Here is a 12,006-nt window from a genome sequence, read left to right as displayed (position 1 = left end):
AATGGGGTAAACAGCCAGAACCACAGCCTGGCAGAGGTGGGGACACGCACTGGGCATGCTGCATGGGGGCTGCTGGTGCTTCTCTGGAGGACTGGTTACCATTTCTGCAGAGTCTGAGACAGGTAACCGGGAAGCCAAACTGAGCTCCTTGGTGGGCTCAGTGTTGTGGGGGAGGAGCAGGTGGGGTCTCTGGGGGTCAGAGCAAGGGGAGGGGCAGATGACCTTTGGGGGTCACCTGCTTCTATAGGAACTCTAATGCATGAGGGAGGAGCCAGGAAGCCGGTTCACTGGGTGAGGCAGGGGGAGGATCTGTGATTGTGGGGGGCCTCACCTCCCCACTTATGTGCCCCTCCCCTTGTGACTCAACCAGTAAAGAGAATTTCTGCAATGCAGGAGACCTGGGTTCAGTCCCTGGGTCGGGAAGATCCCCCGGAGAAGGGCATGGCAACCCACTTAGTATTCTTTCCTGGCAAATCCCATGGACAGAGCAGCTTGGCCAGATACAGTCCATGGGGTCGCAGAGATTCAGACACGACTGAGCGACTAACACTCACTTTCACTCTCCCTCCTTTGGCCTGGCCAGCTCCTGCTGCCCACACAGGCTGCACCCCTCCCAGCCTGACACTGGTCTCCCCACTGGTCTCTCTCCTGAGCATAGCCTGCACCTGACTCTGAACTGTCAACGAGGGGCCTGCTCCACCGGCAACTGTGGGCCCAGGGGACACTGGGGAGTGGGGAGCAAACCCTTCCTGCCTCAGGTGACTCCTGTGTGACTTTCCAGGGCACTGCAGCCATGGTCTGAAGGGTCCTGAGGGGGGACATGGAGCCTCTGTGAGATGGGGTCCACCACTCTGGTGCCCGGGGCCCAAGGCTGACACTGAGAGCCTGGCGAGACCCTGAGCCTCTGCCTGTCTCACCAGCAAGCCCTGTCTCCACTCCTACCTCTTGGGTGCACCCCAGTGACCCCCTCTTTCCCCAGTCCCTGCCTGGGCCATGTTCCTGTCCTGACCTCACTTGGCCTTTGTCCCCCAGAATCCAGATCTCCTGGATTGACCCACATTGCTGGTGCCCAGTCCCCCTGACCTCAGGAGAGCCAGCAGAAGAAGCCAGCAGAAGACCCCTCTGTGGGCCCCTCCCCAACAGCTCCACTCAGGGGTCTCAGGTGACCCCACTGCAGGTAAGGGTGCTCCCTGGCCTGGCTGCACTTGGCTGGAATGTGCCTTGCGGGGGGGGGGGGGGGCGCTGTGGCTGGCACCCATCTCCACCCCCAGCTGGCAGCTGGTCCTGGGTGATAAGCCTAGATACTCCTGCAGCCGGGTGGAGACAACCTGCTCCTGGCCAGTGTGGCTCCCCTGCCAGTCCAGCCGTCACTCCTCAGGGAGGCCCCTGATGGCCAGGCAGAACCTGCTCTGGAACTAGGACCCCTGGTGGGGCTTCTCCCAGCCCCCGGCCCAGAGCAGTCTGTCTCTCTTGCCGGCCGGGCCTGCTGAGCCCCAGGCCCAGTGCAGGCCTGAAGGGAGGCTGATGAGCTGTCCAGCCTGGAGGGCCTTGGGATCCCTGGGGGTGGGGTTCCCACTCTGCCACAGGGAGGCTGTGGCCTGAGCAGGGCAGTCATACTCAGCCATTCCTGGAGCTGGTCTTGGGTCCACTGTGGCATTTCTGCAGAGTGTGGTCAACGGCAGGGCTACTGCCCTGTTTCACAGAGATAGAGACTGAGGCCAGTGCCATCTCCTTTAGGCGCTGTACCTCCTCCTCCTGCATCGCTGTGTCCTGGCGATGACCCTGGGCAAAGAGGAGGAGATGGGGGCTGAGTGCTGCCCGAGTGCAGCCCTGGAGGGACCTCCTCTGAGGGGCTGTTTCTGGGGGTCAGTACTGTGCGCTGAGGGCAGACACCCCACCCCTCCGGGTCCAGGAGCCCCTCCATTCACAGCTCCCACCAGCAGCGGCATGAAGCTCCTTCCTAACAGGGGCACAGATAGGGGCACCGCCTGTGGCTCCCATTCTTTCCCCTGAGATCCTCACAGCCATACTGCACAGGGAACATGGCCTGGGTACCTGCCAGTTCATTTTTGGCCAGAGCCTGGGGCTCAGAGCGGCCCCTGTGAGAGAACCAGGCCCCAAGAGGGCCTGACATTCTTGCAGAATGATCTGACATACCCCAGCAGGCTCACTGTGGGGCCAGGAAGAGCTCCTGGCCCCTGTGGGTGGTCCCTGTGGGTGGGGCATACCTGCTGGAAGTATCCAGGTGGCAGTGGTGGGCGGGCGCCCTTGGCCCTGTCAGCCCTGAGTGCCCTTGGACCCCTGGGTGGCAGGGTACCAGGTGAAACAGCCCTGGGGGGAGTTGCCTGGTATGCTGTGTGCTCCCCGCACCCTGGGGAAGCCCACCATCCCCCCCTCAATGCCTGATCAAGGGTCTGCAGTGCCATTTGTGACCCGGGTAGGAAGCTGACCCTAACCCCAAAATCCTGCTGCCAACTGATGCATGTGCTTATTCCAGGCAGAGTGCTTCAGCATAGAGGGTACCACATGTGGCCGCCACCAAGACCACTTCTGATAGCAGGAATGGGGATGACCGTCCTGGGGCTGGCCCCATGCCATCTGCAGAGCAGGCCAGAGGTCTCTGGAGAGAGGTGAGCTGGAGGGGCTAGGTACCCTGATCCCCAGGTCTCTGGCCAGCACAAGAGCAGCCTAGTCCCCTGAAACCCTTTGAAGACACAGACCCCAGATCCAAGCCTGAGGTGGCAAGCCCAGTTCCCCCTCCTGAGCTGGGTCCTTGGGCTCCTCTGCCCGTCCCTCTCATTGCTCAGGCACTGAGTGGTAGGACAGGCTGTGAAAACTGCCCTCCTGGGATCTTCTCTCCTGCCAGGACCCTGGAGGAGTGCCAGCCCCAGACCCAGTAGGTGGTCCTTCTGGTCTTAGCCCCATGTTCCTGGGAGGTAAGGGCCCTCCCCCAGCAGAAAGCCCACAGGCCTCACCCTGGCTGCTCCCTGTCATGTGCCAGCATCCAGAGGACGTCACCTGCACCCTGGGCTCACACACACATCACCCCAGCAGAGAGAGCCAGAGCCAGCAGGTACCGGTTTCCTGGAGGTGGATGATGGCCCTTCCGTGGAGCGGATGCAGAGAGGTGCTGCTGCCCCTCCTGTGGTTCTGAGGTCAGGGCTGGGGGAGGGCTCCAGGGGTCCTGTAAGGGAGGTTCTGGAAGTGAGGACCCCTCTCCTGCAGCAGGACCCCCACAGGCTGATCCCCTGGCCCCCGAGCTGACCTGGGTGCTCAGAGACTCTGGAGGGAGCCTGCGGTCACTGGGCAGGGGGGGGGGGGGGACTGCCACAGTTAGGGAGTTTGAGGGTCCTCTCTTCCCACCCTGCACCCCCTTCCTCTTCCCAGGTCTGTCCCTCTGTCTGTGGCGTCGGCTCCAACAGTTTCCATCCCTGACACGGTTCTCTCCATACTCCTCCTCCTCTGGGTCTGTCTCTCTCCCACTCTGGGTCTTGAGGCCTCACTCTCCTCTCTTCCTTGCCCTCCCCTTTCCCATATCTCCTTCCTCACTCCATCCTGTTCTCCCTCCTCCAGCTCTCTCCTCTTGTTCCCACCTCCACCTGCCACCCTCCACCCCAGCATGGGGGCCAGAAAGTCAGATAGACCTGCATTCACACCCAGAGCTGCCCACTAACCATGTCACCCAGGCCACTGCCTCTGCCTCTCTGAGCCCAGATGTGGGGCCGGGGACCCTTGTGGGCATATGAGCCTCAGGCCGTCCAGCTGCTTTATTCAGGGAAGAAAATCAGTGGATAAAGAGCTTGATGAGAAATAGAATATTTACACAGTCTCAACATGTCTCCTGGAGCAGGCTCATTGCTGGGAAGTGTCCTTGATTTCTCATGACTTCCCAGAAAGTTTGAGGAGAAACAGATTTATAGAATCTCAAATCATCTCCCTCCAAATATATTTTTTAAAAAATTAATTAAGTTTTGGTCATACTAGGTCTTTGTTGCTGCGCAGGCTTTCTTGGGTTGTGGTGAGCGGGGGGGCTAGTCTTTGTTGCAGAGCTCAGACTTCTCATTGCAGTGGTGGAGCATGGTCTCTAGGTGCAAGGGCTTCCGTGGCATGGCTCCCGGGCTCTAGAGGGCAGTAGCAGAGGCTCACGGGCCTAGCTGCTCCCCGGCACGTGGAATCTTCCTGGACCAGGGATAGAGCCTGTGTCTCCTCCATTGGCAGGTAGATTCTTTACCACTGAGCCCCAAGGGAAGTCCCAAATATATCTTTCAATAACAAACTAAGGGAATTCCCTGGCTGTCCAGTGGTTAGAACTCAGGGCTTTCACTTCTGTGGACCCTGGTTGGAGATCTAAGGGGGCGTCGGTGGCTCCGAACAGTAAAGAGTCTGCCTGCAATTCCGGAGACCTGGGTTCGATCCTTGGGTTGGGAAGATCTCGTGGAAGAGGAAATGGCAACCCACCCTAATATTCTTGCCCGAAAGATCCCATGGACAGAGTAGCCTGGTAGGCTACAGTCCGTGGGGTCACAAGAGTCAGACATAACTTAGTGATTAAGCCACCAGAGGAGCCTGGTGGGCTACTGTCCTTGGGGTCCTAAAGAGTTGGACATGACTGAGTGACTAACGCTCTCACTTTTTCTGGGGAACTAAGATCCTGCAAACTTCGTGGCCAAAACCCAACCAACCAACAAAACAAAGAAACAAACATAAGAAAGGAGGAAATGGAGCTGAACATGGCTCTTGTTTAGAAATCCCTTCCGAATGTGATATCCCCACGAGGTTGCATTCAGGCCCACCCTGTCCAGTCCAGCCCCAGGAGGGAGGGGCCCAGAGAACTATTGGGGCTCAGGGGCTGGGGGAACAGGGTGGGTGCCACGAGGGGCTGGTGGCTGCCGCCTCACAGGGCTGGCTCAGTGCTTGCACTGCTCAGGGGTGAGGGGCGGGCTTAGGCCGCCTGTGGCTGATGAGGAGGTGGGTGGTGGTGGGGTCAAGCCCTTTGAGTAGTAGCCCCTTTCTCTGCAGGGTGGAGTCTGAAGTGAGCTCAGGAGGGGTCCCACCAACTCCCTTTGCCTCCACACTTGGGCCTGGGTGACCTGAAGCCCCCAGCAGGCACGATCCGAGATACCTCAGGCGTCTGCGTCCTGGCCCCTTTGTCAGCAGGTCGGCCCCTCCCAGTGACCTCGGTTGCTGTCCCCTCCACAGCCCCTGCAGTGACATCCAGCAGGGCTTGCAGCTCCTGGGGAGCCGTGTCCACTTTTTATCCTGCGGGATGCATTCATTAGGCTCGGCCCAGCTCCAGCCCCCAGGTGTCTCAGGGCCCGTTTCTAAGGGAGGAGCTGGGTCTCTCTTTCCAGGTTTTCAGGTAGGGCTCTAGACAAAGGGCCCAGGAGCACCAGAGGCCTGGGAGCTTCTGCCCATCCTAGCAGCATAACCTGAGTTGGGTTGGAGGGACAGGCATTGTAACCTGGAGAGAGACTCTCCCTCTGATGGGTCTTCTGTGAAACAGATACACCTGTCAGGAGGGGCCAAGCAAAGATGGGGGCCTCTCCCCAAGAAACTGACCCTTTCAGAGACAGGTGAGGCCGGGGGATAGGGCTGCTTGCCAGCTTGACCCCCAATAGCCCAGGGCACATGAAGAGATACAGGGGCAACCCTGCCCACTTCCTCACTGTCAAACCCTGGTGCCTAGCTTGCCCCAATCTGACTATCAGGCACAGAGTAGTGGGTCAGCACTTCAGTGAGGAGGGTCCCTCCACCTTTCAAGGAGGACATTGAGTGCTGCCTGGCTGGCCTGCTTGGAGACTGGAACCCGGGCAACCCAGGGTGAGGACATAGCAAGGATGTGCTGACACACCCTGAGATGACTGCTGACCTCCCTATTTTGGCTATCATTGCTGAGAATCTGCTCCTCTTCAGGTGTGCATGGGGCTTCCTAAAGGCCAGAGCTGGGTCTACACAGCCCAGATCCTGGTGTCCAGTTGGGACCTGGTGCAGACGAGGAACCCAGGGCAGGGTAGGAAAGAGGAGAAGGGAATAAATGAACAAACACAGCCCTGCTCCCAGGACTGCTACATCTATCCCAGTGCCTCTTCCAGCTGCTTGCAGCCTGCCCTGTGCCCCTACTGCCCCCTCAGGGTGGACAGGAGCTTGAAGTCCATGGCAGTGAGTGGGCATCAGGGAGGCAGAGAGCTCCTTGGGCAGAGGCTTCCGCATCCTGTCCCCTCTGCCATCGAGAGACCTCACGACACGGTGGCTCTGGCTCCTCAGGAGGTCAGCATTCCCAAGGGGCAAGGAATGCTGGGGAGACTCTTGGGGTCTGCCTCCTCTGGGTCTGAGGGACAAAGCTTGGAGGGTCTATGGACTGTAACTCCTGGGGACCTGAGCCCGGATGGCCCACAGCTTTGCTCACCAGGTGACTTTCTGGTTTTCAGGCCTGGCCAGTATATCATGCCAAGTCCCAGATGATAAATGCTCCAGGAGGAATGAGTCCTATGCCGTTGTGCTGTTGGTCCCAGGGCTTGCTTCTGTCTCAGAAGGGCTGCTGCACCCTGGAGAGACGAGAGGTGGGGTGTGGAACAACACACGTGGCACCTGGGTGCCCAATGCCCAGAGACCCCCAAGGTACCATGGCCTCCGGGGTTGCACTCCTGGGTTCGGGAACTGTGACATTTCCTGTTGTTTCTCCTTCCCTGGTGGACAAGGGGCTCCCTGCCACTGTTAGTCTCTGCATGGTCTTTCCTTCCTGCCTTCAATACCCAGGAAATGAAATCTTTCTCTTTTTGACATAGTAACTCAATTTTGGGGCCTGGACTTCCAGCCACCCCAGCACCCTCATCCTCTGAGGCCCAGGGACAGGTTGGAGGCAGCAGCAGCCATCTTGGGCCTTCCTGTTCCCCCTTTTGGGGACCCTGTGGAATACAGTGAGGTAGCAAGATGGGGTGCCCCTCTTCTCAAACCCCAGGTGGGCTGCTGGCTGTTGCTTCCTTCTCCAGCCAAGTCTGGAGCCTGGAGCCGCCAGAAACCGCAGACTCTCCACGGGGGTCAGGGGGCACCTAGGTGGGACTCCGCTGTCCGGCTTGCCTTGGCTCTGCCTCTTAGCCTCCGAGCTAAGGGCCCTCGATGATAAAGCTGAGCGATAGTGGAAGGCGTCGCAAGGCTGTCGCGAGGAATAAGACAAATTCACAAGGCACCTAGCAATCTGCTGTTGTTTCTTTCAGGTCTATTTCACCCAAAGTTTGGGGGTTAAAGCAGGTGTTTAGCTGCCATGATAATGGACAGTACTTTATGATGAAAGCAGCACGGATGTGTAACTCAGAAAACGCTGCACTGTCATGGACATTCAAGATACGTTTTATCTTGGTCTTGTTAGACCACGGAAAAGCTAGGCCCTCGGGCTGCCTCGGGCTCCTCCACCAGATGGGACCCCACCGGGATCCCAGGACCCTGGACGCTCCGCCCCTTATCTTCCCGCACACCAGGATCGAGCCCGCTGCTCCGGGCAGAGCACTGCACTCTGCCCTGGCGCGCCGCGTGCCTGCGGCCCGGTTGCCAAGCTCCGCCCGCTACCAGCGGCACCTTTGGCTGGCGGGCTCACGCATATATAAAATCAAAGCACTAAGTACTAAGCAGGCCCGACCCTGCTTAGCACCCGAGATAAGACGAGATCTGGCGCGTTCAGGGCGGTATGGCCGTAGACACGAAACACAGAGGCTATTTTGCATACGAGCCGCTGCAGTAGGCGGGGCCAGGGCGGAGCCAGGCTAGGGCGGAGCGGGGCCAGTGCGTTCCCAAAGCGGGGCGGGGCGACACCTGGGGGCGTGCCCATGGCGGAGCGGAGCTAGCTCACGCCCAAAGTGGGGCGGGGCGACGTATGGGGCGGGCCTGAGGCGGAGTGGAGTTGCGCGCTGGATTGGAGGAGGAGAGGGCTGTTGGGGACCCGGGGCTCCCGGCTGAGATCTGGGGCGGTCGGCGCCATGAGCACCGTGGACCTTGCCCGTGTTGGCGCGTGTGTCCTGAAGCACGCGGTCACCGGGGAGGTGAGGCCGAGCGGGCTCAGGGCGGTGGGTGCGCCCCGGCACCTGGCAGCGGCATCAGAGTCCCGCGTCTGGGCTGGGGGTGGTGGGGGTGGGGAGCTGGGCGCAATGGCTGGACGTGAGCGGCCCTGGCGCGGGGCTCGGGGTGTGGACGTGCTCGCGGGCCGTGGTCTGGCGGCGCTACTTACTCGCCCACACGCAGGCCGTAGAGCTGCGGAGCCTGTGGCAGGAGCAGGCGTGCGTGGTGGCCGGCTTGCGGCGCTTCGGCTGCATGGTGTGTCGCTGGATCGCCCGGGACCTCAGCAACCTCAAGGGGCTCCTGGACCAGCACGGCGTGCGCCTGGTGGGCGTGGGGCCGGAGGCCCTAGGCCTGCAGGAGTTCCTGGATGGTGGCTACTTCGCAGGAGGTGCCTGCGCTACCCACCCTCCTCCCTCAGCACCGGCCCCTCAACTGCCCAACCGCCCTGAGACCCCTCTTCTCCTCAGACTGAGGGCATTCGCTTCCCTCCTCCTCGTCCAGCCCTGACCCTTCTCTCTGCAGGAGCGGCTTTGACGTGCTCCTGTGTCCTCTCCCCTCCCCTCTTCTCCTACTTCCACCCTTTCCCTTCCCCTGCCTCGTCCAGCTGTGGCCCCTACCTGCCTGCTCAGCCATGATGTTCCTCCCACTGTGGAGCCCTCAGTGGTGACTCTGGCCTGGAATCAAGACCAAAAGTCTTTACTGTGTCCTCTGCCAGTCTCCCACCTCCCCAGTAGCTGGATCCTGAACTTCCTCGGATGTTTCCCCACAAGCCCAGTAGGAGTGGCTGGGCCTAGAGCCCAGACTGCACCGGCTCCCACCCCACCCCTCTGGTTCACCTCTCTCTCCAACCTGTGATGTGCACTCACAGAGTCCTGCTCCTCCCTTTTCCCCTTGTCCCCTCTGGGCCTCTGCCCTTCTTCTTAACAGTGGGGACACTCAGCCCTGTTCTGCCTCTCCTGGTCATGGGTGGCTGAGCTGGGCACCAAGGGTGGACAGAGGGCCGGATGCAGAAGGGTGAGCCCCGGGGCGGGGGCTTGTGGGGGAGGGAAGACAGACCAGGGGCACACAACTGTGGTCTCTGCTTTCCAGAGCTCTACCTGGACGAAAGCAAGCAGTTTTACAAGGAGCTGGGCTTCAAGCGGTAAGCTGGGAGCTGCGGGTGTCACTGCTCCCCTCTTCTTCTGCCTGCCACCCTCTCCTTGGCCAAGTGGATTCTGGGGGCATCCACTGCTCCAGTCACCCTACTAGGCTCTCTCTTGGGTGCCTGTCTCTGTTACGGGCTATAGGTTAGGCTTCTCACCCAGGACTTCTCCCTAGCTGGCGGCAGTGGGGGCCTGGGCCTAGGGCGCCAGTCAGGGGCCCCTCAACTACCTTGGGTGCCTTGCTACAGGCTGGCTGCCTTGTCTGATTGGCGGTGCCAGCTGAGCCAGATCCCTGGACTCACCCCATCCACACTCCCCACACCCTCTGTGGGGCCCCAGGCCTGCCAGCCGGTGGCTCTGGCAGCTGCTCCTGGGGCTGGGCCAGTTGCTGGCCTGGCTGCCCCATGTCCCCTGAGCCCCTAGCGAGTTGGGGTGGGGCTTGCTTGTGGGAACTGGTGGGTGCGTCTTGTGGAGTCGGGGTGGGGGGCAGGTTCTGGGGCCCAGTCTTTGGTGCAGAGTCAGAGCCTTCACGAGCCAGCTGTGTCTTGGCAGGTACAATAGCTTGAGCATCCTGCCGGCTGCCCTGGGGAAGCCTGTTCGAGATGTGGCTGCCAAGGTTTGTGAGGGCCAGGGTTGTATGGGGCTGGGGTGCAGGACTTCTGTCTAGGACTTACCTGGGCTGCTCCCCTCCTCCAGGCCAAGGCTGTCGGCATCCAGGGGAATTTGTCTGGGGATCTGCTGCAGAGCGGAGGGCTGCTCGTGGTTGCCAAAGGTGGGCTAGGGTACCGGTGTCAGGGGTTAGTGTGTGGTCATGGGGTGGGGATCGCGGGGCCACATGCTTAGGTGGGAAGGTCTTGCTGAACTTGACTCTGCCCTGACCCTTCCTCCCTCCCTCCCTCTGGCTTGTTAATCACAGTTTCCCTCTTTGCAGTGTGACCCAGCTCTCAGTGTCCTCTTAACTGGGCAGGGTGTGGCCAGAGCAACTCACGCATCTCCGTAACTGGGTGGGGCGGTGGCTGCACAGGGGCACCCTGACCACTCCATCCCCGCCCCCACCTGCTGCAGGTGGTGATAAAGTGCTTTTGCACTTTGTCCAGAAGTCCCCGGGTGACTACGCCCCGCCGGAGAGCATCCTGCAGGCCTTGGGCATCTCTGCAGAGGTCGGCCCCAGCGAGCCGCCCCAGGTGAGCCCAGGCCTGGGGTGGGCACTGCACTAAGAATGCCTCCCCCCCAAACTCCCCAGGGTTGCGTGCTTGATGTGGCCATACTTTGAGCTGGACCTGGATGGCTTTAGGTGATTCTGTGCCCACGGCAGCCCCAGGATGTCACTGTCACCTGCCCCACTTTGTGGTGATGGGCCAGGGGCAGGGTGGCTGTATGGGTGGGCACAGCAGGGCCTCTTTGGAGGACAGGGGTCACTCAGGGGCTGCAGAGAAGAGGAGTGGCCTGTCCTCTCAGCCTAGGAGGGCCGGGGTTGTCCCAGGTGACGGTAGCCCATATTAGCATTGTTCTAGTGGCCGACCTTCTGTGTCCCACGTGGAGGGGACTGTCCAGCACGCTCCTCCTCCTACTTGGGCCTTATACCCTCCTGGAGGGTCTATGGCCTTGGATGGTGGGATGAATGGCTCATGGCCCCAGGGGCATGGCCTGCCTGATGGGGCCCCTGCTGCCTTCACAGTGCGATGAAGAGGCATGCTCAAGGTGAAGGTCCCAGGAGGTGTCACCTGCCCTGGGCACACTGGGAGCTGGATGTGAGCAGACTCCAGAATATCTGGGCGACCTGGTCTGTGAGCAGCGATGAGCATTAAACTGCGGTTTCTGGGCAGCATTTCTTCATTGCCTCTGAATCTTGCGCTCAGCAGCTGGGGCCTTGATCACTGTTGGTTTCATCTGAGCGGGCGGGTGGTCGTGTGTTCTGAGGCTTCACTTTCCCCGCTAGGAGAGTCACTTTCCCTGGTGGGTTGGTGGTGGTGGACACGCCCCTGGCAGTTTCTCTGGAGACCCTGGGTCTTTGGTGCCTACAGGTTAGGGGTGTGCAAACAGGCCCAGGGTGTGAGAAATGAGGGTGGGATGGGCTCCATCTGATAGGAAACACCGCAGGTGGGAGCCCAGCCTGGAGGGCTCAGGGTCAGAGTTCACATCTGGTGGGAGCTAGCTGGATTCTAGGGTGCACTGCTGGACAGCCCGGGACTTGTAGGGAAGCCGTCCTGGGGGAAGGAATTGCCTGGGGAAGGTCCAGTTCCTTGAGGCCCCGTCACGTGGGGGTCACCAGCACTTCAAAGTTGACAGGTACAGAGCAGAACTCCTGTCCTGCCCGGCTTCAGGGGCTCTCATCTGAATCCAGATGAGTTTCTCAGCAGTGCCCCCCCCCGACCCCCCCTGCCCCGTGTCCCTTGGTCTGGGCCTGGACAACCATCGGGGCTTTCTAGCAGTTCTCCCTGTCCACCCGACAGCCTCACCCAGCCTCTCTGTGGTCAATTAAAACTCAGGGCATGTGACAAGCTTTAATCCCTCACCGGCTTCCAGTTACACAAAACCCCACATCCAGATAGTGGGGTGCAACTTGCATCCCCTCTGCCCCATCCCCCATCTTAGTTCCTTCCTGAGTGAGGAGCCCCTTGCCTTGTCTGAACGCTTGGCATGGGTGGGCATTTGGGGGCATCGTGGTCACTGCTGTGTGTCCAGCACAAGGACCCTGGGGGTCTGTCAGGAGTGCCCTGCCATGTTCCCACTTGGCCTCCAGCTGTCAGTGGCAGGTGCAGCGGGAGAGGGGGCACTTTCTCGGGTACTGTCACACTGACGGCTCGCCCTGGGC

At 60.5% G+C, this 12,006-nt stretch overlaps 1 protein-coding gene across 1 annotated transcript; it reads left to right on the top strand.

Moving 5' to 3' along the window:
* The first annotated feature begins 7,879 nt into the window (after positions 1-7,879).
* On the top strand, positions 7,880-11,009 carry PRXL2B (peroxiredoxin like 2B). Its single transcript, XM_065936866.1, has 7 exons — positions 7,880-8,033; positions 8,233-8,437; positions 9,139-9,190; positions 9,744-9,807; positions 9,888-9,963; positions 10,257-10,375; positions 10,870-11,009. Exons 1-7 carry the CDS (start codon positions 7,971-7,973, stop codon positions 10,894-10,896), a joined length of 606 nt encoding a protein of 201 aa, XP_065792938.1. The 5' UTR covers positions 7,880-7,970; the 3' UTR covers positions 10,897-11,009.
* Positions 11,010-12,006: the final 997 nt, after the last annotated feature.

This window comes from Muntiacus reevesi, chromosome 5 (genome assembly GCF_963930625.1).
Source record: "Muntiacus reevesi chromosome 5, mMunRee1.1, whole genome shotgun sequence".
NCBI classification, from domain to species: domain Eukaryota; kingdom Metazoa; phylum Chordata; class Mammalia; order Artiodactyla; family Cervidae; genus Muntiacus; species Muntiacus reevesi.
The sequence above is the reverse complement of the archived record's forward strand: the minus strand, read 5'-3'. Positions and strand labels throughout refer to the sequence as shown.

Excerpts from the sequence above, each read along its gene's own strand:
- PRXL2B (XM_065936866.1), top strand. The coding sequence starts at position 7,971 with ATGAGCACCGTGGACCTTGCCCGTGTTGGCGCGTGTGTCCTGAAGCAC. Across the intron at positions 9,191-9,743 it reads AAGGAGCTGGGCTTCAAGCG|GTACAATAGCTTGAGCATCC; the intron begins GTAAGCTGGGAG and ends GTGTCTTGGCAG. Across the intron at positions 9,964-10,256 it reads GCTGCTCGTGGTTGCCAAAG|GTGGTGATAAAGTGCTTTTG; the intron begins GTGGGCTAGGGT and ends CACCTGCTGCAG.